We start from the raw sequence: 27,831 nt of genomic DNA on the forward strand, positions 1-27,831 counted from the left end.
TCATTTATCGGCAGGTCAACTACAAATTTCTGACATTACTTTTTAACCCAGCATAAATTTAATTCTGACTTCTTAGACATCGTAGAAATTTGATTCCTAGACTTTCACATTACTTAGCATTTTGAGTTTGTTTATTACAATACCGCCTGATGCCCAATTTCATTGCTGAGCATGAGTGTAAAAAAGTTCCAAGGGAAGGGGAGTTTTCACATAATTTGTTTAGAAAATGCACTGATTGAATATAATATCCGATTCCTGTCCCCTTCAAAAGTGAGTAAAAGTGGACAGAAAGAGAGTAAAAGTATCATATTTTGGTTTGACTAGCATGGACCGCTGAGACACTACTATATAACAACCCTATGACTCAAAGCCAGAAATCAAATAGATGAAACTCAGAAGAGAACAAAGAGATAAAGACAGGCAGATTAGCTAATACTATTTAAAATTCTCACTTTTATTCCTGAAAGCAGCAACTTTTTTCACCAGGTTTTACACATTCTATACGTAAATACAAGCCGTAGCATTTGCCCTTGAACAGTCCATGAAGAAGATAGATTGAGAGAGATAAAAGGATATTTCTTCTTCTGGTAAATGAGAACGCTTATTAGTCTCTATATGAGGACTTTGGTTAATAGGATATCTGAGAAAAGGAAAGGAAATGATTATTTGGTAAGCAAAGAAAGCAACAACCTTGTCATTGTGGCTTTCCCAGTGGTTGTTGTGAAGCTGGGAGGCTATACAGGGACTTCAACTGCCTGCTTATCACCTTACTATTATGGAGAGCTAGTCGAAGTTCCAAGTCGTCCGACCACCACTGTTCTAATCCATGGGCCTCGAGAAACCTCTGTTTTCCCTTGGACTTCACAAAAAGCTTTGCTGCTACTTGCCCGTTCGTAGGACCCATATTCTTCTTCTCTGCACTTTTGTCTTCCGGTTGATCGGGATCATTATAAGAGCAACAGATATAGTCACTATTGTTCACATATAAATGAGGTACCCATTTATTTAATTGCACAGGAGACTTCTCACCATAAAAATTCAATAACCAGTTCTTTAACCCAACAGTGGAATTCTTCTCCACCTCATCACCGATGCCCTGAGCTTCATTAGTTGAAGGAAGCATCAATTTAATTCTCTTCCAAGCAAAGCCAGCTTTTTCCCCAATGTTCTTCAAGCTCATAGCCAATGAAACAGAAGGAGGGTTAAATAAATGTGCATCTACATATAGCCCTTCTTTTGCTAATGCTTTGCCCACTTGGAGAGCAAAGCCAGCACCCAGTGAATGACCGGCAACACATATATTGTGGCTCCCATACCTTTCAGCCATGGATTTTAAAGCCTCAAATGCTCCTTTGAACCTAACAGAGCCCTTCAGGCTTTCCCAGGCTAGAAACCGGAGGTCATCTTCAATATCTCTTCGGATGGTTGGGCGATTGAGTAAAGTCCCCCGAAGTGCCAAAACAGCCTTAGGTGCTCCGCTGGGTCTGATAAGTACCATATCAGCCAATGCTGCAGGTCTATCCCATTCTAGTACTGCACCAAATATAGATCCATCTCTTTCATCAATTAATATTTGAACCAGCTTGTACTTGAAGATCATCCACCATGCTGGAGCCAGGGCATTTTCTGCTGTTCTGTTTTCTTGTCTGTCAAGTTCAAGCAAGTAAACTGCTTGTATGAAGCAGGACATAGCGGTTCTCTTGTAGTTTGCATCCTTCCTGTTGAACAGATTAATCACTAGAAATTACAGAGTATAACAAAATTAGACGTTTGCCTAATTAGATTAAAAAAAAAAAAAAACTATCATGAATTAATAAGAAATTGGAACTACTACAACCATACACCGTTTTCCAGACCCTAAATGACTGAGTAATGCTACTACGAGAGTAAAAAACGTGAAGGTCCAAACAAAAACAAGCAGAGAAAGCACAACAGGGAAACACATAAGAACCCAATAAAGTTAAATGAGAAACTGACATAATCATTGACAGCAGAGTGCCACTTTGATTAATTGGTTTAAAGAGCAGAAACCCAATTTCCATAAATACATTCAGCAGGAAAATTACCAAATATAACTAAAGCAAACCCCGTCCACTCAGATCTCCGATCTTTGACTTCAAAAACGCCGTCGCCCAATTATCAATCTTGTCATCAAACACAAGAAACCCATAAATTAATTTCCACAGAAATACCAAAAAAATTCCTTGCTTACGCCCTCTAGTTTACAGATCATTCATTCCATAAACCCACTTCACAAAACAAATCATCAGTCCCAGATCTCGTCCAAGCCACAATTTCCTAATTTGTCAAGCTCGTCATAAAACACAAATAAACCAACAAATAACTTCCCATATCGAATCTAGTTCATGTCTCTGTTTACTAGATAATCGCTTGATTAATCACTCAAACCTCAGAGCACCGAACCGAGCCCAAGCACAAAACTTCAACAAAACCAAGTTTATATCTCAGTGAAATCTTTGCAGTCGCAGATGGGTACATAATTCTCAAGTCGAACAACACTAGAGAAAGGAAAAAAAAAAAAAACCCTGACACCCAAAAAGAGACACAGAACCTGGTACAAAATTGAACGAATTGAAAACAGAACGATGAAATTAGATGTCCAGGGCACTGACCAACTAGAATAGATGAGGTCTTTCCAGGTAGGAGAGGCAACATTTCGAGGGCCAGAGACGTGAAATGCATATGGGTGAGCTTCCTCCTTCTCCACCATCACCTCTTCCTTTGTTATCTCATCTGCCCCTCGCTTTGCCATAAGCAAATCTTCTTCTCTTCTTAGTATTCGCTTTCCCAACTTTATCACTTTTTGGTTATAAGACTGTGGAAGCTTTTACACAGTATCGGATTCGGTGGTCGTCATTGGTAGGGGATTTTCATCCTCCTATAAAGTCTTCGAATTAAAGCATTAAAATAACAACAAATCGCTTGGCTTTTGTTAACGGTCATATTTTGTAGAATGACAACACTGTCCTTCCATCAATCCATTGTGCTTCCAGCTTCCTATCCTAGGGATGTAAAAAAATCCCTACGTTCTCCGGATTCTTTGCAGTCAACACCGAAACCAGTGCTTCTTTATGCCTAAACTTCTTCAACAACGTATCATGCTCTTCAACAACAAAGTAGTGTATTTGAAATCCGGTGTAATGAGTCACTTGTTTTTATTGGACAAAATACACTACAGAAAATAAAAAAATAAAATTGGCGTTGAAAGTGAACAGAAAAGCATGAATCTTTTAGCCTTTTCATTGCAAATCCAATCATGTGGTCCATCCATAGTAGCTAGTGGGTTGAGCCGCATGAGATTATCACATCCTTAAAAAAATATAATTTTTTACCTAATATTTGGGGAATATTATTATTATTTGTGGAGGAGCTATTTTTAGGTGTATTTATTTTGTTTTTCTAAAAAAAATGCAATTCCACTCAATTTTTTTAGATTTCAACTAAATTAACAGAAGACAAGAAGCAATGAGAATTGAAACCCTCAAAACTCACAGATTGTTGGAATTATAGTGTCATGGCATTGAATCTCAGTCTTCCTCTTCCTCCATGTCTGATTCCAAAACACAAGCACCAGTCCAGGCTATCTTCTTTTTCTTCTTCTTCTTCTTCTTCTTCATATAGAGCATCCGCGCAGTCTGAGAGGACCCAAGGCGGAGTAACGGAGGAGGAATCTTCTGCTGCCTTTTCTGGTGTGCAATGCAAAATCGATCCGAAAATTTTTCAATTTTTTGGCTTTGATTTCATGGGTTTGTATACGTGAGTAAAAAGGGATTTACTAGTAGAATTCTCCTCTCTTTGTTCACTTCTGATAGAAGTTTTTTTTAACATGAATCAGATAGAAAGTATCAACATATCAAATCGGTTTGTTTGAGTTTCACTAGCTATTGATAAAAGAACAAATGAGTTGTTTCACACTTTCTGCATCCTGTTGCCAGAAATCTTACCTTTCTTTTTTCCCTTCAAAAGGGAAGGTCTTATATTATTCAATTGTTAGATAAGCTTAATTTGAAGTTTGGAGCTTATTGTTGAATGTAGAACTTCTGTTTATCTTCACAGGGACTCTCTCTTCCGTGCGAACTCGGTTAGATCTCTTGGAGCAACTCACTTCTACTAGTTCATCAGTTGATGGTAAGTCAGTAGTAATAGTATAATGACTGCACATACACATTTCTTTCCTAGTAAGAACTAAGAAATATCAAATCGAAAAGGGCAAACCATCTTACATATTGAAGCTGAATTCCACTATTTGCATGAGCAGGAGGTTATGAGAGTGATGGCCATGGCCTTTCTCGAAACCTTACAATTCGAGAACAGCTAGCGCAGCTAGTTGGAGAAAGAGAAGGCGACTTCAGCATTCCTTTGGGAAAGGATTTGAAGAAGGTTAGTGCCAAATTCTTGACTATATCACAAAAGAGAAATATCAGAAGACAAGCCTACCTAGATGAAGTGTCTCAAAGGAATGACTCAGTTTTCTTTGCTACTATTGGAGCATTTGTTATCCTTCCCCCTTTTATAATATTAGGAATTGCTATAATTACTGGTTATGTGCAGCTTTTTCCATGACATTTATTTACTACATCATTATAGAGAATCGTCGGAAACTATAGGGCTTGTATAGATTATGTACTTAGTTACTTCTCATATTTTGTCATAAATCATTATCGTATCGATCTTTTGAAAGTATTTACTGGATTCTACTGCTGTGAAAATCATTTTGTACAGAACCTTGATATAGAAAGTTGACGAGTAGATGCCACTGTGTTTTACTAGCATATCTCAAAACAAACAAAAATTGTTCTTTGAGAATTCTGCTTTTAGGAAGTTTCTTGCACAATGAAACTTCAGTCATAACTGCTCTCAGCAACACCTCTCTCTATCTAAGCACTTACTGCTTACTGCTTCACTAACTAAGCTAGCTTAGCTCTCTAACGTAATATTAAACCGAGTCATATATTACTCATCTTATTAATGAAGCTTGTATTCCAGACACCAACTCTCCTAAATGTATGATATATAGAATTCAAAAAAATAATAAAAAAATTCAGTCATTTGTTTCTTCTGCTTTCTTAACAAGATGCAGTCACCAATTCCTTTCTGTCTTGTGGAGAAATCACATTATTGGAGGGTCGTATTGGTTCATCACCCAAAATCACTCCTTGCTTCTGTATATACACCCATTTTTCCTGGAACAGGTAAAAGAAGGCAATGAGAGAGATTTCTATAGTGAAAATTGTTGTCCATAGCCTTATACTTTTTGATGTTTTCTCATGATAGACTTGCAATCCTGTGTATATGTCGATGGTTCCTAGCAGAGATATAGCAGTTCCAAGTAGCCAGTGCACAAAAAACCATACACTTCTTCCTCTGGATCCCCTGTAGATAATGGAAATAGAGACCCTATGCTCATGAGCAAACTTTATAATCTAAAACTCTAAAGAGCATCTATTCTTTGTGATTTTGATTCAGTTGGCTTAAAAAAAGCCTTTAGTGTGATGAACTTTAAGGCTTTACCTTTGTGGCCGTAAAAACCCCATCAGGGCTTGAAACCACATGATGCCATAGAGTGCAACCCCAATTCTCTGGTGATTATTATTGAAGGAATTGTTGAAGTTTTTGATGGACATTACTGCTCCTGCCGTCGCAAGAAGTACAGATAGCATCTGTTCAACAAGAAAAAAGTACTAATTATATACTATAAAGATAGCAGTCATTTGGTAATTAAATTAGATCTGGTAACTGACCCAGATCTTTGTTTTACCTGTTTTAACTGTAATTTGTGATTGCAACACCTAACTTCATAATAATGTTCTATATATCTTATGCTCATAACTTTTCTTGCCTCTCAAGTATTCATGATGAGAAAGTGGGCATCTTACTTCCCCTAATAAACAAATTAAAAAGCTTCAATAAGAAAGAAATTCTCACTGGCCATCTTGATTCTTGAAAAACATCAAGATGTCACAGCAGAACAGGAGGAGGAAGAGAGAGAGAAGGAAACACGCCTGTGAAATTGTATGAAGATAGAACAGAATCTTGAGCCTTCTTCCACATTCTTCTCTGTTTGACATTCTGATAATGAGTATCCCAACAGGCATCAGAAATCCCACTGAAGCCCAGAGCAGAAACCCATGAACTGTAATCTCAAATAGCAGCTTAGGACTCAACTGTAATCAAAATCCAGTCTCTTAGGATATCACATACTTTATGGAAAAGCTTGCAGAGATGAGAAAGAGTTAACAAAAACACTGGAAAATAAAATCAAAATCTGAATGATAAAAATTGAATTATATATACCTTATGAATGCTGCTGTTGCTTGTATTATTGCTTATTGTTTTCGAATTCTCTTGAGAAGAATCAACTGATGGTGAAACAAGCGTAATAAGACTCGCATGAATTGCAAAAGAAATCAACTTCAGCAGAACCTGCATTTTTCCTCTCTCAAGAAAACAAGCATACACCCAACAGAATGACAAGAATGTTGAAAAGTGGCAGTTTAGTGTGTATCATGAACTTTCTTTACTTAGTTTAAAGAAGCCATACTTGTTATACATATAATTGAATGGATAACTTGATACAGTATATATGGTACTTACGTGAAAAGATTTGAGTATGAATTGAAAGGTGGTGGGGGATGGGCATAGATTGCCTTCCAACCATGTGGGGTTCACTCAAACAAGCTTTTTTGGGGTCAATGGAGGAGAAAGTGGATGCTTAGAGCAAAAAGAGGTCAGACTTTCAATGGAGGAAGAAATTTGTAGTAGTAGTCCCAATACTGAAACAACAACACTCATGCTACTTTTTAGTTGTACACAAATCTAATACTGTTAATTGAAACAAAAAGCTGCATGTGCATGTGGTCCTTTCTCTTATCACAATTTGATTCATTCAATGTTTTCCATGATTGCTGTTTGGAAAACCATTTATGTACTAATCTCACCTGTAATTACATGTTTTCCATAAATACCCATGAAACTTGATTGCAAATCTTATTCAGAAGGGCAACTCCAACAAAGGATGCATGTGAGTATGTAAAATCCTAACCGTTAATATGCGTTCTCATTTTTTAGTTTTTATCATTCCAACAGGGTTCTCATCACAATATGTAAATTTACATTTTCTCAAATGAGTTCCCAAATATACAAACCCAAAGAGGAGAGAGAGTGAGTATGCATATTTTTTAGAGAGTAAAAGTGACTTAGTTAATTTGGGAATCATTGTTGGAGTGCAGAGTTTTTCAAAGTTTGTAAATGAGTATGTAAACCATTTTGAAGTATGCATAGTACACATTTGGAAACTCATTTTACATATCATTGTTGGAGATGCCCTAAGCTAGGAGGAAGCTGCCCTAGTTTTCTCCTATGGTGAAACTATAGTAGATTAGTACATTTTCAAATCTATTGATTGTTTGATAGACTAATTCTCATCAATCATATGAGAATTTCTATGACAACATTGACTTTAAACTGTAATCAAGTAGTTAGGTGTGTTTAGAGAAGGTTCCTTTGGATTAAAACTCTCTAACTAACGCTAATGTCTTCTTGCTACTTGATTGAAATGCTGAAAAAATGCTGCCTAAAGTGCAGGGAGTGCTGTTTCATGCAATGGGTGGGCTGGGCTCTAAACCACGTCTACGTAGTCATGAATCCATGATTACGTACTCACTAGAATGGCCAACCGCACACCACACAAGTTGGAAATACATTATCACCAAAGATGAACATACATAAACAAGTTGAAAATACATTACCAAAAATGAACAGTTAGAGTAAAGAGATGTCCGTTGGTCTGTGAGCCAAAAAAAAGGACCTATACTGGGCCCACCACACACATGCAAACCGAATCAGGCGGGGGCGGCGACGTGTGTTACTTTTTCAAAATGTGCATTCTTTCCACAAAAGCTTGGGAGCTCAAACTATAAGTTCAAACCTCACTCTCATATACAAGAGTTGGTTGACTTGGTTCACCTAATTACCCAGTGTGGGACTTCTATTCTTCCTCAAGTTTGGTTATGCCCAAATGACTCACTTTGAAGCAACATTTCTATTCTTCCCCAAGGCGTTTCATAGTCCTCATACAATTCATAAAATTGTGCTGTATGCATATCCTGAGTTCATAGAAAGATAAGTAGTAGTGTACGGGCAAAGAACTTTCTCCTCTGTATTGCTTAAGGTTGTGCCAATCATATCCTCTGTATATGTACCCCTTTGGCGAGTGAATGCGTTGTAACATCATGTAACAGTTTCAATAGAATGTTTTGTTTTACAAAATTCTGTGTCATTTTGAGTAAATGCTTTGTAGCTTGTGGTTTGTGCAATAATTGTTAAGAGTCTGTAGGATTAAGGCAGTAATTTTATTAGCAAACACCAACTCCATTAAATACACGAAGGAAAAACTGAGCAAAGAAAAGCCAGCTGAAGTGCACATTACTGCTGCGTAGAGCTACAACCGTTCAGGTTCATAAAAAAGCTTAATTTCCAACAAAGAAGTTTACTTTTCTTCATCTCTCACCTTCGTTGCATAAGGGGAGTACTCGTACTTACCATCCCACCTGTCATGTGGTTCAACAAAACCAGGGGAGAAAACAAAAAAAAAGAAGAAGAAAAAAGTAAGAACCAAATTATATGGAGCATCCAACTATGAATATAGAACTTTTGAAACCTAAACTAACCTGCAGTCCTCCTTTTCTGGTAGCTGGAGCTCCAGATCCTCTCCAAATGGCTGAAATACCAAGTCCACCATCCCCTCTTCCACTTGGTCGAACGTTGGTGGATCCCACTGCGTCAGAAGTAGATAATGCATCACCAAGGCAACTATAATAGAATATGATAAAGAAGAAAGGTGTTTCAACTTTTATTCAATATACACGAAAAAACGGGAATAAAACTCAATTACATTGGAAAAGCATGAGGTCAAACCATGCCAGAGACAAAACTTTGAACTAATTCTATTTACCACAAGCTGTCAGATTTCATTAGGACACATAAAAAAGATAATATTTGACACTCAACTTGAACTAACCCAACTTCACCAATGATATGATAGGAGTTTCACACATATGCACGCATAGAGGGAGTAGAGAGTACCTTAGGAGCAGTACCCTTATCAATAGTGAGTGCTCTGATACCCTTCATCAGAAAACAAAAACTTCATTTAATATGCGGGGAAATTGTGTCTCCAAAATTCTATCACTTGCTATTCCTATTAGTAACTCGAACTCTACCTCATACACATCTGCCGAGACTGTGGTTCGCAATATGTTCATCGTTAGCCTGAATTCTTTCTTCAGACATTCAGCCAGTGTTTGCTTCCTTCCATCACGAATCTGTAAATATGTAGTAGAAAGTCCAATAAGAGGCAGTATATGCAGTCCGTCCAGAAACCAAGCCATAACGCACATGATATGTTTTCATAAACATTAGCCATTTAGGTGAAGAAGCCTTGAAGTATGTCCATTTGAGGTTATCACCAGATCTAGTAAACTTATGATCATATGTACTCTGTATGGAAACTGTTGTGCTAATAAAATAAGATTTCTATACCGATCTTAGCGTTATTTTCAGTGCAATAGGAGATGATCTTTTCAACCCCTTGAGGACTGGTCCTACCCATTCATTTCCTTCTTTCCTTGCCTCGGTATCCTGTAGAGTAGAGTACACACTCATTCACCCAACTTGTGGTCTGAAGATATAAATATATGCTATTTACAACGAACAAAACAAGTAAGGACTCACAAATGATTTGATAATATCCTCCACAGTATCCTTGGAAAAGCACTCATCAATTATCGACTTCCTGATAGATAAGCATGTATGGTCTTAATGTTATGAAGCTTAATGGTGCTAACGGAAAAGTAAATAGGTATCCCAGTTCAGATTATTACTTGTTTAGAACACTGTCTTCATTGGGCTGAACTTCACAGGAGAATTCTTCGATTGCAGACTTGATTGCACTCTCATCACCAGAGTTCAATTTAATCAGATACTTCTCCAGATCTGCCATTTTCTGATAAATAGAAGACAGTGAATATGTAATTGTCTGACATGTAACCTATTCAATAGAGAGATCACCCTTTGCAGTTCCAGTATTGAGCTAAAAAATTGCAGTTTTTACGACTAGCACCAACCAGCAGTTCAGCTCTTCATCTAGTATATAAAAGCACGGATTTTTGACCGACAGACACAACGTCATCCACACAAGATTATGTAATTTAGCAAGGGAACTATAAGCAAGCAAAAGTTCAAGCTCACCTCAGAAGAGACAAAATGGGTTGCCAGTCCGGTTGCAACCAGTTCCTTACCATTAAGCCTTGACCCAGTTAAGGCTAAGTATTCCCCTGCACGAAAATCCATCTCATATCAATTTAATGCTTGGCATCATGAAGAGTATTCTCTTCGCTCTTGTACTGAACAAGACTAAATTTAAATTGGAAAGACTTCAATCTAACAAGTAACAACATATTAGGCACCTGCAAAAGTAAATAAGAAGTAAGGCAAATCATACTCAAGTACTCAACTGAAGCCAACAAGTTCGATTCAAAACTAGAGGGAATCTGATACGTGAATTATTTTCTTTAGTTCAATTCAACGCAGGACAATGATTTCTGGTTAGATTATTATAGATTTGATGTTTTCAACAACTATAGTTGTTTCTCCTCTTCAATCGTTCTAATTTATAAAATCATGTTTCCTACCCATCGGCTATTGCATGCTTACCCAAATGACCAGGCAGATGGGAAAGAATGTACGAAAAGCCACAATCAACATGAAACCCGATACTTGCTTCTGGAGTTGCAAAAACCTATAAAATAAATACATTAAAGACATTGCAACTAGTAAGTATATGCCAAATCAGTCTTGCATGTAAACCTTCCAGAACAAATGATCATGTTGAGAAATAATAAAATAAGAATTGAATGCCCACAGTTTTCTCAGTGACAACTGAAAATTTCATTGGAGTCATCAACGACGCTCCTCCTCCCATTGCAATTCCATTAACCAGGGCAACCTGTTAATCAAACGGCCAATTGTAAATGTCTACTGCAGAAAACATTTTGTAAGAAGCAGAAACTTGTAATCTACGAAGATTGTGGGACAATAGGATGAGGTTTCAGGACGTTGCCTGGGTTTTCTTGTATGTATGGATGTGATAGCATAGCCAATACATTCTGTACACCACTTCAAGGCAAGAATCCTCTGCAAAAGTTAATTCAAATACAAATTTTAGCCTTGCTACTAACCAATAAAGCAATGTCATAAATCATAATGTCTCAGAGAGGTGTTCAACATGTGCATTGTCGTCTGTGGATGGAAAGATCATAATGAACATCGTGCAAATAACAGAAATTCAAAATTTCTATTTTAGGGTAGTGCATTTACTTATTGTTTTTCCATCATAGAACATTTTCAAATCCCCTCCAGCAGAAAAAGCTCGGCCAGCTCCCTGCACAAGACCATCAAATTTAGTAATTACATAACATCATCCATAAGTCAATCTAATTCAATTTATATCATGAAAAAGGGAAGCAAAAAACCTAAATCACCAATAACAACTTGAAATTCCAAAGAATCTTCGAAAACTAACTTTGACTAATATAAGCTTAGCTTTGTCATCCCTCTCCCATTTTTCCAAGTATTCAGCTAGTAGATAAACCTGATCGGAATAAAAGGAAAAGTTAGTTACATATCCAAAATGATTCTAGGTACTTAAATTAAGCTGCAACATGGGAAAACCCAGTTTGATATCATCCAGACATACCACTTTTGAATTGATCACATTCAGTTGACGAGACCGGTTCAAAGTAATTATCCTCACGATATTGTCTATTTCTTCCCCGAGAACAACCTAAACAATATTCACAAAAGAACCCATAATGTAATTAAAAGGTATAATTTTTTTTCTGAACCCATTTGGGAAGATAACCAGTGTAATTGGAAGAATAAATAAAAAGAGGCATAGAAAGGGGAAACACAGAAAAGGATAAAACAACAGTAACACATGAAGATCAGGTTACCTGCTCTTCTGGGTTCACAACTTCTTGAGCCATTGAATTGATAAACAAATAAATCGATCCTTAACCAACTATCTGCGCAAAGATATAGTTCTAGGTAATTAAGTAAAGAGCCGTGCATTCAATCTCTCAGAAATCAGAACCAAAAGTTACAAGCTTGATAGTCAAAACAGTAGTAAGAAACTTGTAAAACAAAGATATATACCCAACAATGAAGAAATGCCACGGATTCCAACAAAATTGAAAAGGAAACGAACAACTGAACTTCCAGGAGAAATGTAAGTCGAAATGAAGACTAGGTGGGTCTTATGCAGAACCAGTAACGGAAAAGCAGTTGCAGGGTTGGCTGGTTGGTAAGCTCGAGTAATAGTTTAAACTTCAAAGTTTGATGTTATTTGATGTACCTACCACCACCTCTTTCCACGCTCTCCACCTGTGGAGTCATTTCGGGTCGTTATAGCTACCAACTCCACCCCACCGACACACAGCCAGAGTTCTCACACCACCATTTAGTTACCGACCTACAGCACCAGAATCAGGTGTTTAACGCTGACGATGCAAATCCAATTAAGCCTGTGCGTGGCGCGGGCCTGGGGCACGATTAGGCCTCACACTTGGACATTTTATGTTTGTTTATAGAATAAATCATAACTATTTGTGTTTCGAAATTGGTTATCTTCTTTTTTTTTTTTTTTTAAACGGGTAAGAGGGATTGGAACATGGTCACTAAGTGATATACACCATCGATTAATTAAAATAATAATTTCAGTTGAAAACATGGTATTTAGATCTTTAGATTTTGCTAATCGTGGTATGCTTTATCAAAATATCCATTGGATCGAGATAGAGTTTAGCCTTCATTATTATTAGTTTTCATCATAACTCTTTGAAAATCAATATCTCAAAATTTAACAATTAATTGAAAACCAAAAAAGGAGGAAAAAAAAGGTGCCCTCCGATAACATTTTTAATAGAAGAAACAAATAAGAAAAGTGAAAAATAGACGTATTTACTTTAAAAACAACCATCTTTATTATCTGAGAGAGTCGCTTGGTGACTAGCCCTCTCGATCTCCCTTTCTAGTTGAAAAAAGTTTCTAGTTGAAAAAAGTGGCGGTTTTAAATTCTATTAGATATGTTTGGGGTTAATACAACATATAGTCACTGAAAGATCATCACTTTTCCAATTTCATCACTGAATGTTAAAATGTTTCAAGTTGGTAACCCAAAGTTTGTATTTGTTCCAAACAGATCATTCGGGCAGATTTTGGTGATTTAGGTCAGTCAACTGGCCACGTGGCCAGTTGACCGTTAAATACACGATTTGACGTGGAAAGAAAATTCATAGTTGGAATTTACAATTTTTTTTGAAATAATAAGTACATATGGCAAAATAAAGGCCATACACCTTTATTTACCGTTAAATGCATACAACATATACATATGTTCCAAATCAATCACTTAAAAAACCTTAATTGTTTCATGTTGCCCCTCAAACCATATAGCAAAGAAAAATATATACCCAAATAAGTAGATAATAAGGTAATATCTTACATTGTCCAAAACATTGGATAAAACATGCCAAAGCATCCCAAAATACCATTCTGCCAAAAAAGGATAACTACTTCATTACTAAACCTACACTAAAACAAAATATGGCAGACATAACTACATCTTTGCTACTCCAACTCTAAAACAAAACGTGACAGACAGTTGAAGCCTATTTATATATTCTTGCTTGTATTTGCCACTGATTCTTGTGTAGCATTCAACATTGACATGTACCTGGAACTCGAAGTTGCCCCTTGAATTGTTGAACCTATGTTTGGCATCCTTCTAATGGCACGTACTTTTGCTGGACTTTTACTTATTCCAACAACACAGGGCTGTGACGTATTTTCATGGAAACTCCTCTCAAAGCCAACTTCAGGGTTGTTTTCAATGAGACTACAACCACCCATTCCTTGTGGCAGAACACGTCTCCGTACTGGCATTTTGCTTGCACCCCCTCTTGCAGAACCCCCTCTTGCAGCAACCCCTCTTGCAGCATTCCCTATCCTACCTCCTCCTCTGCCATTAACACTATCATTGGGTTGCTGCAAACAATTACAGAATAATAAAGTCATAAGTACACATTATTAAATAATATTTGTTCCAATGCAGAAAATATATTACCTCGGCCATTGGTGGATTCTTGCAACCCCTTTTATTGTGCCCTAGTCCTCCACATTTGGTACACCTAATCTTAGGATACCTCCTCCTCAATCTACTGCTGCTTCTAGGCTCATCATGTTCTCTTCTTCTTTTGGTGGTTGGTCTACCAACAGTGGCAACTTGAATTGGAGGAGGAAGAACTTTGTCACCTCCAGTAGATAACCACAGATTTTCTCCATTAGTTGGTTCCACATTGTGTTGATATATCCGTAGGTAAGTTTCCCTTGTATAAGCTTCATGTACATAATACTCAGGATTTTTGTGTAAGAAACTAATTGCTGCCACAGCGTGTGTGCATGGTATCCCTGATAAGTCTCATGCCCTACACGTACATGAATGATCATCTAAATTGACAACATACTGCCATGGTTTTTTGGACACCTGACAAATGCTAAAACATAAGTCAATATTGCATAACATAGCATTGTTACCAGAGATGCATTAAAACATGAATGGAATTACCTGGAACACAACTTGTCGAGCATCTCCAGTCCATTTCGCTGTCCACGTTCTACTTTTGAGAAATTCCTTATCCAACCTATCATGTACTTCTGGCACAATCCTTCCTTGTTTACTTTCCATCTTTATCCTAAGTTTCACATGTCTATCCATTGCAACTATCTTGAGAAACTGTAGTTAAGAGCTGTCCTCCATATGATGTTTTCAAAAAACAGCCATCTAAACCAATTAAAGGTCTACATCCAGCTAGAAAACCATCTCTAAGAGGGGCCAAGCACATGTATATTCTTTTGAACACAGCAGGGTCTTCATGTCTATTCCTATCCACTAGAATGTTGCATGTGCTGCCTACATTAGTCCTCAAAACCTCAGCCATATAACTTCTTAATTTACCATATTGTTCTTGATGCTTCCCATCGATGATTTCTAGTGCTTTCTTCTTTGCTCTATAAGCATGTGTCCTTGAGATATCCAAAGACATATTATCCTTTGCAAATGTCACCAGATTACCTGCACTCACTTTTGGTTCACCCCTTACTTTGTCCACTAACCTAAGTGCAAGCCAAGAGCTGTTGGCTTGCTTATTATCCATCCTCCGACTACACATATGTCTCCTCTCATATGTTTTTATCTGAAATGTCTTCTCACCACTTATTTTGGAACACCATATCATCCATGGATAGCCAATATCACATTTAGCTTGGCAACGCTCTTTTTCATTCCTAGTAAGATGAATTTGGTAACCCCCATCTATTGCGTAACTTCTAATAGCTTCCTTAAACTCTTTAATTGAGTTAAACTCCATTCCAAGTTCGAAAACATACTGTTCAATACTTATCTTTGGATTGTATTTAGGATTTCCACCCTTTTTCATCCTAACTTCATCGTCGCTGTCATGTTCATACAACAATATATCTTCATTTTCAGATTCATACACTTCTTTGAAATCTGGATCATCCCCCATAACATAATCAGTGTTACCCCCATCAACTTCTCCCTCACCTTCAATCCTATCACCTGCAAGAAAACCATCATCACCTCCAATATCACCCAATTCCCCATCTAACCCATCACCATGCCCATCAACAGTCTGGTTGTTTTCAGCGACATACCCACTAACATCTTCTTCCAAACTAGTCATGAATGAGGCCAGAATCTCATCATCATCATCATCAATTGTAACTATACCTGAAAATCCAGAACTCTGCATTGATCTTCTCAATCTATTGCTTGCCCTAGTCAGTGGTCTCCTTGGAGCAGGTGTCATTCTACCAAATATTACCTGAAAAATATAACAGTACAAAGATAACCTACAAACAAGCAATACAAGCAACGATCCAAGTCTGAAAACTCAAAAAATCATCCATGAAACCTTGCAAAATCATAAATCGCTTCAAAACTCACCTTGCAATGGGTTTGAAATCGCAATCCAATGATCCAAGTATGAAGTCACGATGACTCAATAGTGTGGGGTTTCATAGCAAACCAGAGCAAAACATATATGATGATTTGTTGGGTTACTTGTGTTGGTGATCGAAGCTTAAAAGAAAATATCTTTGTTCTTTTCGAAGAAAAGAGAGGGATTTGGGTTTAGGGTAAACTCAATCCCGCTTATTTTTTGACACGCCGTTAGCCACGTTGACATAACGATTTGTGTATTTAACGGTCAACTGGCCACGTGGCCAGTTGACTGACCTAAATCACCAAAATCTGCCCGAATGATCTGTTTGGAACAAATACAAACTTTGGGTTACCAACTTGAAACATTTTAACATTCAGTGATGAAATTGGAAAAGTGATGATCTTTCAGTGACTATATGTTGTATTAACCCGATATGTTTGTTTTCTCGGTAGTACTACACATCCCTAAAATATACATCCCTAAACTTAGATAACTAGGTGGCATGTCATCTAGACATGATGACAAAACAATTTTAAAAAAATTTGAATAGGTTACCTGTAAAAGAAAAATAGAATAAAAGCAAAAGAAAAAATTTAAAATAATTTCTCTCTCTTCGTGTCTCACTCTTGCCTCTCTCCCTATCCTCCACCAATCCCCTTATTCTGTCTCTTCTCTCTCCACCTCTCCCCCTCCTCCTCAAGATCCATGGCATCAACGATCTTCTACTCAAGATCTATGGCATCAACAAACTTTATCCTACACTCTTAATTAATAAAATGGATCTAGATGAATTAAAATCTAGATGGAGGATTTTGGTACTCGACTTTCGACGAACTTTGTTTACTGAGAGATAGCCTTACACTCTGAAGTGGTAGCTTTTATCTACTTTCTTTCTTTAAAGGCGTACATCCAGTCCAAGCAGTTGCTCCCAACTAGGGAATATGCATTTTTTTATTAGAAATATGTGCCTCTTTCTTGCGTTGAATAGTAATCCTGAATGATAGTGAAACAAGTTTCTGTTTGGTACATCAATCAATGACAAACACCCACCGAATGAAGAAGTTTTAACAATGACATAGCTCTCCATCATCTTTGTAGTCTCGAACCAGACCCAAGTAGAAGGCGAAGGCGATGACAGGGACTTATTACACTTTGAATGTAATTAGTTATGCTGTCAATATAATAAGTTACGTTGACATAATTGTCCAACATGACAAGGCTCACCTTGAATATTCAATGAAACTCTGCATTTTATACACCTTGGTGTCTTAGTCAACTTGGTATTGTGATTAAACTTGGCATTGGTGTCTTAGTAAGCTTGACATGGGCTTATTACACTTTGAATGTAATTAGTTACGCTATTAATGTAATAAGCCACTTGTGGATAATTGAACAGCTTAATAGGAACATTCCATTGTGGTTGTCTATATAGATATGAGCCAGGGGTTAATTACATTGTGAGTTTGTACCGTGTAAATAATTGCATTGTTCACATAATTTATTATATTGTGCTATTTTCACAATGTAATTAGCCATTGACTGGTAGTCATGGACTTTATATCGTTAAGTTTGGGATGATATGTATTTTTTTGGATTTAATTATAGCATCAGACACTTGGTTTTGAGGAAATCTAGTACATTCCAGGCATATTTTATAGTGTGGGGCACAAATCATAACAATATCAAATACAAAGATTTGGGAGGACTCATTGATCTCCAATCAACCATGTTTTAAGCCTCTCTAAGTCTCTGTTGAGCCTTATGATGATGCTGACAATTATCCTCATGCTGTTGAGGATGCCGCAAAGAGGGAAAAAAAAATGGCTTAGGGGCTTGAGTCTCGGGCTGAAGAGGCTGAAAAATAAGGGAATCAACCAATTGGAGCATAAGGAAACTTTAGAAGCTTGACTTTTGAAATTAGATAGAAAGCCATGGAAGAAGCCCACTTGCATAAAGCTGAGTCGTGCGAATGAGTACTTTGAATGGGAAAAGGGTGAGGCCATGTGATCTGCTGCGAATGAGTACTTTGAACTTGGATCTACATATGAGCTAAACCTAGTTCGCATATGATGTGGTAAACGTTGCGACAGCGTTGAGAAAATTAAGAATAAGACAAAAACAAAACCCTGATGATAGAGAACAAAGAAAATCATGTGTTAGTATTATATTTTTTTTAATTGAATATCTATGTGGCATGTTGAGTTGGACAGCCACATAGATTATGTAAGTTTATGGATGAGAAATTTAGGGACACAAATCATTTTCGTTGTTTTCTATACAAAAACATAAGAGAATCTTGAAAATAGGTTTGGTTGTCCATTTTAGAAAACACAATAAATATAAAAATAACTAAAATTACTTGAAAATAAAAAAACGAAAAATAGACATTTTTGTTTTCCAATCTCTGAAATGAAAAAAACAAACCAACCAAATGTATCTTAATACTCGCTTTAGCTTATGGATACGAACTCTCTAAAGGCCGAAAATGTTCCAAGGCCCTAACTCAACTTTCCAAGTTGAAGCTCGGAAATGGCTTGCCTTGAATCATGAAAGCAAGCAAACCTTGCCTTGAATGCTAAAGCAATAAGTTTAAATTCTGATTGTAATCCAGCAAGTTGAAATTTAGATGCTTCTTAAGGGTTTTAGAGGGTGTCTAGGATAATACTGAACTGGTTTAGAATCATAATTATTTCAAATGATTCTGTAATAAATGTAGTAAAAGACAAGCATCTTGAGGCAGCAAACCAGGAAAAGCTTCTGAGTCACAGCAAATTTGCTAATGTCATCTTTGCATTAACTACTAAGTCGACATCAATACAAAAAGTCTAAATAATAATAAAGCTGTAATCGATTCAACTCTGCTGGTATTGCTGAAACAACTGCCTGTTACAAGGAAAAAAGGAAATTTACCGGCCGTTTTTCATTGTTATTCAACAATCTGTCATTCTAATTTTTAAGGAAGGAAAAAGGACAGAGTGCATACAAAAGAAAAGAACATAGGATTCTCATTACTTAACTTACTCGCTTCCTGTAATTATACACAAAATGAGGAGCACGCCTAACAGTTGATCTGTTTTTAATTTGTGGCAATAAGGAAATGAAAACAACCAGCAGAATGTCGTCTTCAATAACAATCACCATAATGATGACGATGATGGAACACATTACTACATTAGGATTTTGAAAATGGTGAACACAATAAGGATACAGACCATGCAAAACATGATCAATGTAGGAAACCCAGATCGATGCCTGGTTGAAATAATACAGAATTGAACAACAATGGCAAAGCAATGCATAGAAGAGCATTTGCAATTTGGGATTTATTACTTAACCCTGTTTTCTTTGCTAGTAACAAAATGAAGAGGTAAATTATGCATACAAATGCAGTTGAAAATTGCTGCATCCTTTGTCAATACACGAGTCATTAACCTCAAAAGAAAGAAAAACAATGAATCTAATCTGTGTATTTCACCTCTATCTTAAAAGAAAAACCAAAGAATATATATATATATATATCCCTACCGAAACACTGTGTTTACGGGTTCCCTCCTACCACTTTTGAGCCCTTCAACAATGTCAAATGTCAGCACAATTTGCTGGTGCATATCCCAGCCTTGACTTCTTAGTGTCATACAAGATGTGAAAGTTTTGCTGCTGATAATTGCCAATTATCGAAAGAGGAGATTGTGGAGTTGCCATAATCGCCAAGCAAACAACATCCTTGTCCAGCCGGATAAAGTAGTTTTCCACTGGAAAATTCCACACTGCTCCATCTGCAAACAGTATCCCAAAATCGGGCACCTCCATCTTCTCAACTCCTGATACATTGTAACAAGGTTCAAGAATAGGAAAGTCTTTTAGCAATGGATAGCCTTTCACCTTCTTCAAGAAGGCCTCCTTGATTTTCTCATAAGCTGGTTTTGCAAAATAACTCAGTGTAGTACCCGAATCAATGATAGTTCCACCACTACCATCAGCAGATAACTGCCAAGTCTCCTCTGGTATCTTGAGAGCCTCTCCACCAACCATGATTGATTTTATCTGGACATAATAGAATGTATCAACTGGGTTTTCTTTCCCAGAAACCAATGAAGTGAAATTCAATTCTGGGTGGTTCAAGAGGTCCTTGTCCTCTCCAAAAATCAGCTTACTAGTGACATTGGCATCACTATTTCTATCCACCAAACAATATGAGAAGGAGTGACCATATAGTGACTGAAGCTGAGAGGAAAATGAGAGAGGCCCTCTCCCAAGTCCTAACAAACCAGCAGCTCCATGAAATAGCCCTCTATTCCAGTGACCACAACCAAACATCACATTCTCGACCCTCGTGAACTTGGATTTTCCAGTAGAAGACGTGAGATTAACTGTAAACGTCTCCAGAGCAAATTCCCCAGTTGTATTAGAACTATCGCCATACCAATAAAAATAAGGACAAGTTTGATTCTCAGCTTTGCAAGGCTGAGGAGGATCAGGTGATGAAACCAAATGGCACCTCGAATCATTGCAGCCTATGTTCCTAAATGAATTGGAATCCTTAGGATCATAATAAGGTCCATTCTGCTCAAAGCAATCATAACAAGGCACACATTGAATCCAATTAAGGTCACTGCCAGTATCAAGAATCAGAGAAAAGTGCTTAGGAGGTGTACCCACAAAGACATCCATGAAGTACTCTCCAGAGCCAAGGCTCACACCTGACCCCAAAGTGGCCATGAGCTGCCCAGAGAATCCACTACGTTCTGGTGAGCCTGCTGGGGCAACCACTCGCTTAATATCCTTTTCTGGCTGCTTCATACCCTTTTTTAGCCTTGAAATGGTGTTTTGGTTCTTCTTCTCTGTGATCCTTGTATGAAGAGTCTCAATTCTAGTCAGGTCTCTTACTGTGGACTCAGCCACAGAACCTTTAGCCTCCGATTTTTTCCCAATTGGTCGGTGCTTCAAGTGCAGCCTCACTGTTTGTTTATTGCTTTCCTCTGATATTGCATTCTCTCGATCAGTTTCTTCGTTGACATTATCTTCTTTAGAAAGACTAGTAATTTCTACTATCTTGGATTTCTTCGAGGACTTGAGACTGCAACCGGTGCTTGTTGAAGAAGAAACTGCATTGAATATCTGATCAGGTAACTCAATTCCAGCAAGAGAGGAGAAATTGGAATCGAGATTCCTTGTATGGTCATGGATGCTGCCAGTGGCTTCAAATGTTCCAGAGGCAGCAAAAAGAAGAACCAAAAGGAGATAAACCTTGTAACACATAGCAGTTATCTCTCCTAGAGAAAAACGATATAAAGTACTTTGGGAAACAAAAATCAAGAACTCCCCACGTCCAAAAGAACTCGTGAAGGGAAAACTCAGAAACAGAAAAATCAATCTAATTCTTTCAAACACAAAAACCCCAGAAAGAGAAACCAAATTAAGGGCTTGGAGAAGTGGATTTTCTGGGAAGTGAGGGGAAAAAATGAGAGGAAGAAGTGTCTTTACAACAAACAACAAACAACAAATGAATGCACTTGAGGAGAAAGGGGATAAGGAAATGTACGAAGGATATCACGAGACGAACCCAGAAACAGAAAAAGCAACCCAATTTGCTATCACGGAGATTAAAAAAAAAAAACCCAAGAAAGCTTAAGAAAAATAGAGAAGCGCAGTTCTTGATGCGAAAGAAGAGTCTTTCTTTCAATAGATATCGAAAGAAGGAAGCGAAACCATGGTAAAGAAGACGCCTTTTGATTTGGGTATTGCGTTTTTTCCTCTCGTTGGAATCAAAGCCTTCGACTTTGAAGTTTGAACGCCAGTGATTCAAAGAAAAGTCACTGGTTCAGACGCGGTTTCATGATAAAATAGTAAGTAATGCAGTTGAGAGTAATATAATTCAATACAAAAAAGGATGAGAAGGAAAGTTGACTTCAAAATTAATTTTGCTAGTCGCAGCATGTGCGCGAAGATGGTGGATTTTTACCTGGTCTTTGTGCTGCTTAGTATCTTCGTCTCTGTTTCCTGTTCCATTCCTCCCCCAGTCCCTGTCCTAATGGGGTTTTCCAACTTTTCTTTACTCTTTTACTCGGTAAAAGGTTTCTTAGCTGGTCTTTATATATGTTCTGTTTCTGGCCTTGCTTTTCCCCAGTCAATAGTATTGACTATCAAAATAATATATAATAGACTAACACAGAGAAAATATTTTTAATTTGTAAAGTATTTCAATTTGAATTAATTTCTTGCAAATTCAACTATTCATAATATGTTTATATACAACTTTTATGAAAGCACTATTTATTTTTTTTCTCTGTGAAATGTTCTACTAGCTAATTTTTTCATTACCACTTGGAAAAAAAACATATATTAGCGATGAAAACCATAGTTATATATACATATATGAGGCGGATATTACAAGTTAAATTTTCTTTACTTGATTGTCCAAGGAAAAGAAAAACCAAAATTTTTTTTGGACTTTTTGCAACACTATTTCATCAAGTGTTGTTTAATTTACTTTCTTAATCAAGATTTTGACCCGTTAAACTCTTTTTTTTAGAAATGACCCAGAAAATTTCCTTACAAGAAAACCATATTAATTTGTTCTGTGCATTTATTGGAGACAGGTGTAAGGTGTTGATATAACGCTAAAAAATATGATCAAGAGTGACGATGCTTTGACTCAGAGGTCTCTTCCAAAATCCAAATAATGGTGTTAGGGTTTGATAATGTGATGTTCAACTACAATATATTCTATATATATAGTTTAATATGAATATAGATATCATCTTCACCTAACCACAAGAAAGAAAGATAGTTTAGGACATTTTCAAATCGCAATAGTGTATGAATATTATTACACACATTAACTAAATAACAACAACACAAAGTGTGTGTATGTGTATGTGTATAAATAACAAATTTCAAAGGCATTGGCAGAGATTCTACTTTCTAGGCAGACAAACATGCCGTTGCCGCCATCAACTTTTTAGTGCTATCTTTGATATGTGTGTGTGTGCATATAGAGAGAGAGAGAGTTATCCTTTATCAGTTGGCCACTTGGCCATTGAATTATGGTGTTTTGTTGACTCCCAGAAATGATGGCAATAAAATATGTTGGACCAAATATTAGGCTTTGGAAGTGGAAATGGGTGCCTACATTCTGTGCAAACAACGGAAGTCCAAATAGAAAGAGGGTTAATGGGAACAGGATTTCTGGGTTTTGTTGAATGATTTCAGGGATTCAAGAGCTGCTTTTTATTATTATTATTTTATCTTCTAGTATGTGGAAACCCTAGCCCTAGCCCAACTTAGGTTAAATATTTTGACATTATTGCAATAGAAAGATAAGCTTATTGAGCAGAGAGGGGGGGGGGGGGGGGTTTTCTTCCAATTGTTTAGGTTTGACACACAAAAGAGGGGAAAGTAGGTGGCATTCCCCAACGGAACACGCAATCACGTTAGGTTTGCCTCTCAATCTCATAACATAAACAATTGCATGCTTGGTTGTTTCTTCGGAGAAGCAAAAGATTTTTCAAGGAAAATATGCATGGTTTTGAGAATTTCAATTGCAACTCTTGTCTCCTTGCATTTGTTTCTTTACAGACAGATACAATGTAATATAAATACATGCCATGGACTTTGGAAATCCAATACATTATTGCTTGGATCATTTAAACTCTTCTTCACATTGTTTTCAACTCCTCTTATCTCCTTACCTTGAGAATACATCAATCAAGCTGCGAAATCAAATGATGCTGAACAAAGGCTGCATTGAATTGTATATTTCACAATAATTCACATCATAACAACATACTCCTGCTCATGCCAAAATCTCTTTTCAACTAGATTTATATATTAAGAGAATAGTGTGATCAGATTTATAAGATTCAAATCATATTATAAAGAAGGTCAACATGTTTCCCAAGAAATTTCCTGGCTAGCCAACTGGCCAGGGTGTAGCACAGAGAAAAATTCAAGATCAAATCATCAGGATCCCTCGGTGACCAAGCTCAAATTTATTGGATTCAAACTTCAAACTCATACACAGTGGTATGTAGCAAGAGCCCCCCTGGGTAGCCAGCCTTACTTACATGGTACATTGTGAATGTAAAGTTTACATGGTATGAAATATCTATTGTTCATCGTTGATGCCAGATGGTAACTAGCTCAATTATTCTCTTATTCCACGAGTGTTATTTTCTTCTATCTGCTGAGTAAGTTCACGACACACAAAATAACATAAGAGAATTTGGCAGTGAGTGAAATGAGAACATCTGCCTGCAAATAAGAAAGGCCATTAGATGATACAGACTATACGTACTTGACTATTTGGATTTAAGTATAAAGAATCAAAGATACCACACAATATGCAATATCATTGCTTCAAATACTACTAACTATTAAGGGTTCGTTTGGAGTATATGAATGTGGGAGTTATTCACAGTTGTCCAGAAAAAAAAACAAAGAAAAAGAAAAAGATTTACAAAGACACTCTAGCTAACTATTTGAACAAGTAACACCCAATAACTAGTACGCGTCCTAGAAACTTCCAACAACTAAGATACTCCAATAAACTGACATACTTCTAATACCATCAGAAATGAAAAATAGCTAATAGGAAACAAATGGAGCTCTAGATAAATGCGTTCTCAACTCATTCAAATCACATATATGTTTGAGCAATCAATATATATCATGAATGTTTAATACTTTGTATTTTAGGCAAGTTAGGCATCCCTCCTTCAAAATGCCACCAATACTGTACCTTTCCATATCTAATTTGCCATGGCCTCAACATTCTTAGCTGACAGATCTTGCAGCCCACAAACCATATTTGCAGGAACAGCTACATCAATCATTTTTGGATACGGGAGGTTTAGATCTGTAAATAATAACAATAATTAGTTCACATCTAAAAGTTCATAGAAACATATCAAAAAACTCAGTCCTCAGTAAGACAGTTCACATGAAAAAAATTTCAAGTTACGTAAAAGTATACTTACTTTCCATGATATTCTTGAATGTTTCCTGCATAAAACAGTTCAGATATATTTTCACATCAGAGAAATATTAAGAAAAAAATAAACAACAAACATAAAAATTTCAAGTTACAATTCCAATGTATTGATCATCGATATTCAACAATTCAAGATGAATGTTACATGAATTTACGAGTATGATTATCACGTGTAAGGTGAAAAGACAATTACCCCATCCTTTGTAAGCCTTGGATTATACAGTATCTCCTCACCTACGGTGCTAACCTGGGTCTCAGATAGAAACGGCATTAGCTGCTGATTGAATCAATTTCACAATCTTACGAAATAAAAGAAATTAGACCATACGGTGAATCCCTTGTAATCATGAGCAGGAAAGATGAAAGTATCCTTGGGCAGCGTGAAAATCTGAGTCCATAATAGAGAGAATAAATATCTGGAGATCACAATGTGCAAATTGTATCTTCTACTAGAAAGTATAGCATGATATTGTTCTTGCCTGCGAATGCACTGATTTATAGAGTTGCTCAGAACTTCCTCCCTGCAAGTAAATTAATGAGATTAAAAATACTGTCAATTTACAATTTCCTTTGAAAGAATTGCCTCCGTAAATGTATTAATTCCATTACTGAAGCTCTGACAATTAGAAAGATTATTCACCAATGATTCTCATTTTATAAAAAAATCCGTTTTGAACATATCAAGATATAATCCACAACCCTTTTTTTTTGAAGAAAAATTGAATCTACAGCTCTGCATATGCTAAACCTGAAAATCAGTTCTCCCGCACCCACGTATCAGTAAGGCATCACCCGTGAAAGCCATCCTTGGTTGGGGCTGATCAGGGCCATCTCCAGTAACATATGTCACACAACCTAGAGTATGTCCAGGAGTAGCACGAACCTTACAAAAAAAAAAAAAAACATTGAATTCAAAAGTTCTAAACAATACATAAAACAACTGCTGAATTGCTAATGCAGTTTAAAGACATCAACAAAAAGTACACAAACTTTCTCTGCTCTATTCTAAAGGGAACGGACACATACCTCAAGAAACAGACCACCAAAATATATTTTATCACCAGCTTCAATATGAAGATCAGCTTTTGAATTGCTAGCTCTTGATATCACAGATTTTACACCAGGAAACTTAGTCTGCAACAAATCAATTTGCGGTCATATGACATCAAAAGAGGAAATATGGAAACATATATGGAAGAAATTCCAAACCTTCAACAGACCAGTACCAGTGACATGGTCAGCATGAACATGAGTGTTTATAGCATAAATTAGCTTCAATCCTAGCTCTTTCACGAGGGAGAGGTCCCTCTCTACAGTCTTGTCAACTGGATCAATCAACTTCACAACCAAATATAGTAATTATAGTTAATGATACAAAAAAAAAAGAAAATTAATATTAAGCAGACTCTCTCAGCACAACCTCAATTCCAATTCTTTCCTTTTTTTCCGGAATTCTCAGCAACAAAAACAGATAAGACGATCACACTGTCTTCTCAACTGGTCAATCAATTTTTCAATAAAGATCAGAATAACAAAGAAAGAACAATAATTTTCACATAGTCAACGCAAATTGATTTCCACGTTGTTTCAATTTCCTCCTGCTTTCTCAGCAATCAAATCCATTAAAAGCATTAAGCGAAAGACTAAAAGATAAATTTTGGTTGCAATACAATAGACCCTAACCAGAGCAGGCTTATCGGGGTGAGCCACGTCTGCCAGCAAATACGTGTAGGTAGACGATTCCTTCTCGAACAGTTGACGAAACAAGAGCTTATTATCCTTCAAAGGCGACGCCTCCCCTGAAGACGTCGTATAGGCAGCACCAGATGGAGCAGAATACGCCATTCGCGATGGTGATTTCAGGTAGCCTGTCTTTGCCGCTAGAGAGCTCGTAGTCCACGAAGAAATTCTTGGCGAGAGCGAGTGAGTGCAGATGGAGAGTCGATTCAAATTCATTCGAAGTATCATCTTTTGTCCGTGTCTTTGATGTGGCGATGGAGCCGATTTTCTTGCTCTGGAATTTTTTATTCAGTAATGGAGGAAACAAGAAACAAACAACTGACATGGCATCTGTTGGCGGAAATACCAACAGCCAATGGGTGGGCTTCTACTTGCACAAATGATGGTTGAGCCCACTTCAATGGGAATTTCAAATTTGGGCCGCGATGGTCCACTTCAATGTGATTTTTTTTTAAACAGGGAAGGAGGGATATTCGAAGCAATCATGGTCATCACTAATCAAGATGATACAGATAATTCTTACTACTCTAATTAATGGCTCGGGCGTCACTTCAATGTGATATTGATTGACAAATTTTCTATCTTTTTGAGTTTTTTTTTTATTTAAATATTTACAATTTTATTAATTTTGATATCTCCGAGATAATTCAATGATTTTTGCGAGTTTTTATGAACTTGCAAGTTTTATATTCCCATTATGAAGCAATGAACAACATCCCTTGTTGCTGTTACATTCCTGTTTGACACCATAACCAATATACCTAATCCTGCCACAAGCAGCAGTAACTAGTAGTATTTGAATCAGCAGAAACTCCAGTACTGAACAACTCTGAACTATCTCCTACAAAACCAAATCCAACCATCTCATCTATATACATGTAAGCCATTGCTTCATTGCTGGGCAGTGTTGGGTTCATCATCTCCATCATATCAAAAAAGCTATTTTCTTCCATACTAGTCTTATCTTCCAAGTTGAACCACTCCTGCTCATATGTT

General features: G+C 36.9%; 7 protein-coding genes across 15 annotated transcripts; 1 reads left to right on the plus strand and 6 right to left on the minus strand.

Moving 5' to 3' along the window:
* Positions 1 to 433: 433 nt before the first annotated feature.
* LOC119982330 (GDSL esterase/lipase At4g10955-like) lies at positions 434 to 2,892 on the minus strand. Of its 2 annotated transcripts, none has more exons than XM_038825644.1 (2): positions 2,634 to 2,892; positions 434 to 1,718 (listed from the first exon to the last, which is right to left on the minus strand). In XM_038825644.1, the coding sequence occupies exons 1-2, from the start codon at positions 2,771 to 2,773 to the stop codon at positions 695 to 697; spliced, it is 1,164 nt and encodes a 387-aa protein (XP_038681572.1). In that variant the 5' UTR covers positions 2,774 to 2,892; the 3' UTR covers positions 434 to 694. The 2 variants fall into 2 exon arrangements, with proteins under 2 accessions (XP_038681572.1, XP_038681573.1); XM_038825645.1 differs by having other exon boundaries at positions 434 to 1,737; positions 2,634 to 2,772.
* Positions 2,893 to 3,327: 435 nt separating this feature from the next.
* On the plus strand, positions 3,328 to 4,718 carry LOC119982332. Its single transcript, XM_038825647.1, has 3 exons — positions 3,328 to 3,710; positions 4,078 to 4,149; positions 4,280 to 4,718. The coding sequence occupies exons 1-3, from the start codon at positions 3,536 to 3,538 to the stop codon at positions 4,582 to 4,584; spliced, it is 552 nt and encodes a 183-aa protein (XP_038681575.1). The 5' UTR covers positions 3,328 to 3,535; the 3' UTR covers positions 4,585 to 4,718.
* A 159-nt stretch (positions 4,719 to 4,877) lies between these two features.
* LOC119982331 (cytochrome b561 domain-containing protein At2g30890-like) lies at positions 4,878 to 7,934 on the minus strand. Its single transcript, XM_038825646.1, has 4 exons — positions 6,316 to 7,934; positions 6,024 to 6,185; positions 5,533 to 5,681; positions 4,878 to 5,394 (listed from the first exon to the last, which is right to left on the minus strand). The coding sequence occupies exons 1-4, from the start codon at positions 6,448 to 6,450 to the stop codon at positions 5,088 to 5,090; spliced, it is 753 nt and encodes a 250-aa protein (XP_038681574.1). The 5' UTR covers positions 6,451 to 7,934; the 3' UTR covers positions 4,878 to 5,087.
* Positions 7,935 to 8,353: 419 nt separating this feature from the next.
* Positions 8,354 to 12,607, minus strand: LOC119982328 (3-hydroxyisobutyryl-CoA hydrolase-like protein 5). Of its 4 annotated transcripts, none has more exons than XM_038825641.1 (16): positions 12,434 to 12,607; positions 12,033 to 12,104; positions 11,777 to 11,863; positions 11,603 to 11,671; positions 11,398 to 11,461; positions 11,141 to 11,214; positions 10,943 to 11,026; positions 10,735 to 10,819; positions 10,270 to 10,355; positions 9,903 to 10,024; positions 9,754 to 9,814; positions 9,562 to 9,660; positions 9,243 to 9,344; positions 9,106 to 9,147; positions 8,691 to 8,797; positions 8,354 to 8,570 (listed from the first exon to the last, which is right to left on the minus strand). In XM_038825641.1, exons 2-16 carry the CDS (start codon positions 12,063 to 12,065, stop codon positions 8,510 to 8,512), a joined length of 1,176 nt encoding a protein of 391 aa, XP_038681569.1. In that variant the 5' UTR covers positions 12,066 to 12,104; positions 12,434 to 12,607; the 3' UTR covers positions 8,354 to 8,509. The 4 variants fall into 4 exon arrangements, with proteins under 4 accessions (XP_038681569.1, XP_038681568.1, XP_038681571.1 ...); XM_038825640.1 differs by having other exon boundaries at positions 12,235 to 12,444; XM_038825642.1 differs by lacking the exon at positions 8,354 to 8,570 and having other exon boundaries at positions 8,704 to 8,832; positions 12,235 to 12,448.
* Positions 12,608 to 13,530: 923 nt separating this feature from the next.
* LOC119982974 lies at positions 13,531 to 16,523 on the minus strand. Of its 4 annotated transcripts, none has more exons than XM_038826599.1 (4): positions 16,106 to 16,523; positions 14,705 to 15,983; positions 14,204 to 14,623; positions 13,531 to 14,098 (listed from the first exon to the last, which is right to left on the minus strand). In XM_038826599.1, the coding sequence occupies exon 2, from the start codon at positions 15,966 to 15,968 to the stop codon at positions 14,847 to 14,849; it is 1,122 nt and encodes a 373-aa protein (XP_038682527.1). In that variant the 5' UTR covers positions 15,969 to 15,983; positions 16,106 to 16,523; the 3' UTR covers positions 13,531 to 14,098; positions 14,204 to 14,623; positions 14,705 to 14,846. The 4 variants fall into 4 exon arrangements, with proteins under 4 accessions (XP_038682527.1, XP_038682526.1, XP_038682524.1 ...); XM_038826598.1 differs by having other exon boundaries at positions 13,531 to 14,110; XM_038826596.1 differs by having other exon boundaries at positions 13,531 to 14,124.
* Positions 16,524 to 19,388: 2,865 nt separating this feature from the next.
* LOC119982657 (aspartyl protease family protein 2-like) lies at positions 19,389 to 22,003 on the minus strand. Its single transcript, XM_038826140.1, has one exon. The coding sequence runs from the start codon at positions 21,360 to 21,362 to the stop codon at positions 19,683 to 19,685; it is 1,680 nt and encodes a 559-aa protein (XP_038682068.1). The 5' UTR covers positions 21,363 to 22,003; the 3' UTR covers positions 19,389 to 19,682.
* A 1,952-nt stretch (positions 22,004 to 23,955) lies between these two features.
* Positions 23,956 to 27,150, minus strand: LOC119981767 (persulfide dioxygenase ETHE1 homolog, mitochondrial-like). 2 transcript variants are annotated; one of them, XM_038824889.1, is made up of 10 exons: positions 26,779 to 27,150; positions 26,305 to 26,433; positions 26,122 to 26,229; positions 25,844 to 25,978; positions 25,575 to 25,616; positions 25,424 to 25,483; positions 25,289 to 25,342; positions 25,082 to 25,106; positions 24,844 to 24,960; positions 23,956 to 24,352 (listed from the first exon to the last, which is right to left on the minus strand). In XM_038824889.1, exons 1-9 carry the CDS (start codon positions 27,061 to 27,063, stop codon positions 24,854 to 24,856), a joined length of 945 nt encoding a protein of 314 aa, XP_038680817.1. In that variant the 5' UTR covers positions 27,064 to 27,150; the 3' UTR covers positions 23,956 to 24,352; positions 24,844 to 24,853. The 2 variants fall into 2 exon arrangements, with proteins under 2 accessions (XP_038680817.1, XP_038680816.1); XM_038824888.1 differs by having other exon boundaries at positions 23,956 to 24,356; positions 26,779 to 27,149.
* Positions 27,151 to 27,831: the final 681 nt, after the last annotated feature.

The sequence above is a fragment of the Tripterygium wilfordii genome, chromosome 17 (assembly GCF_013401445.1).
Source record: "Tripterygium wilfordii isolate XIE 37 chromosome 17, ASM1340144v1, whole genome shotgun sequence".
Taxonomy (NCBI): domain Eukaryota; kingdom Viridiplantae; phylum Streptophyta; class Magnoliopsida; order Celastrales; family Celastraceae; genus Tripterygium; species Tripterygium wilfordii.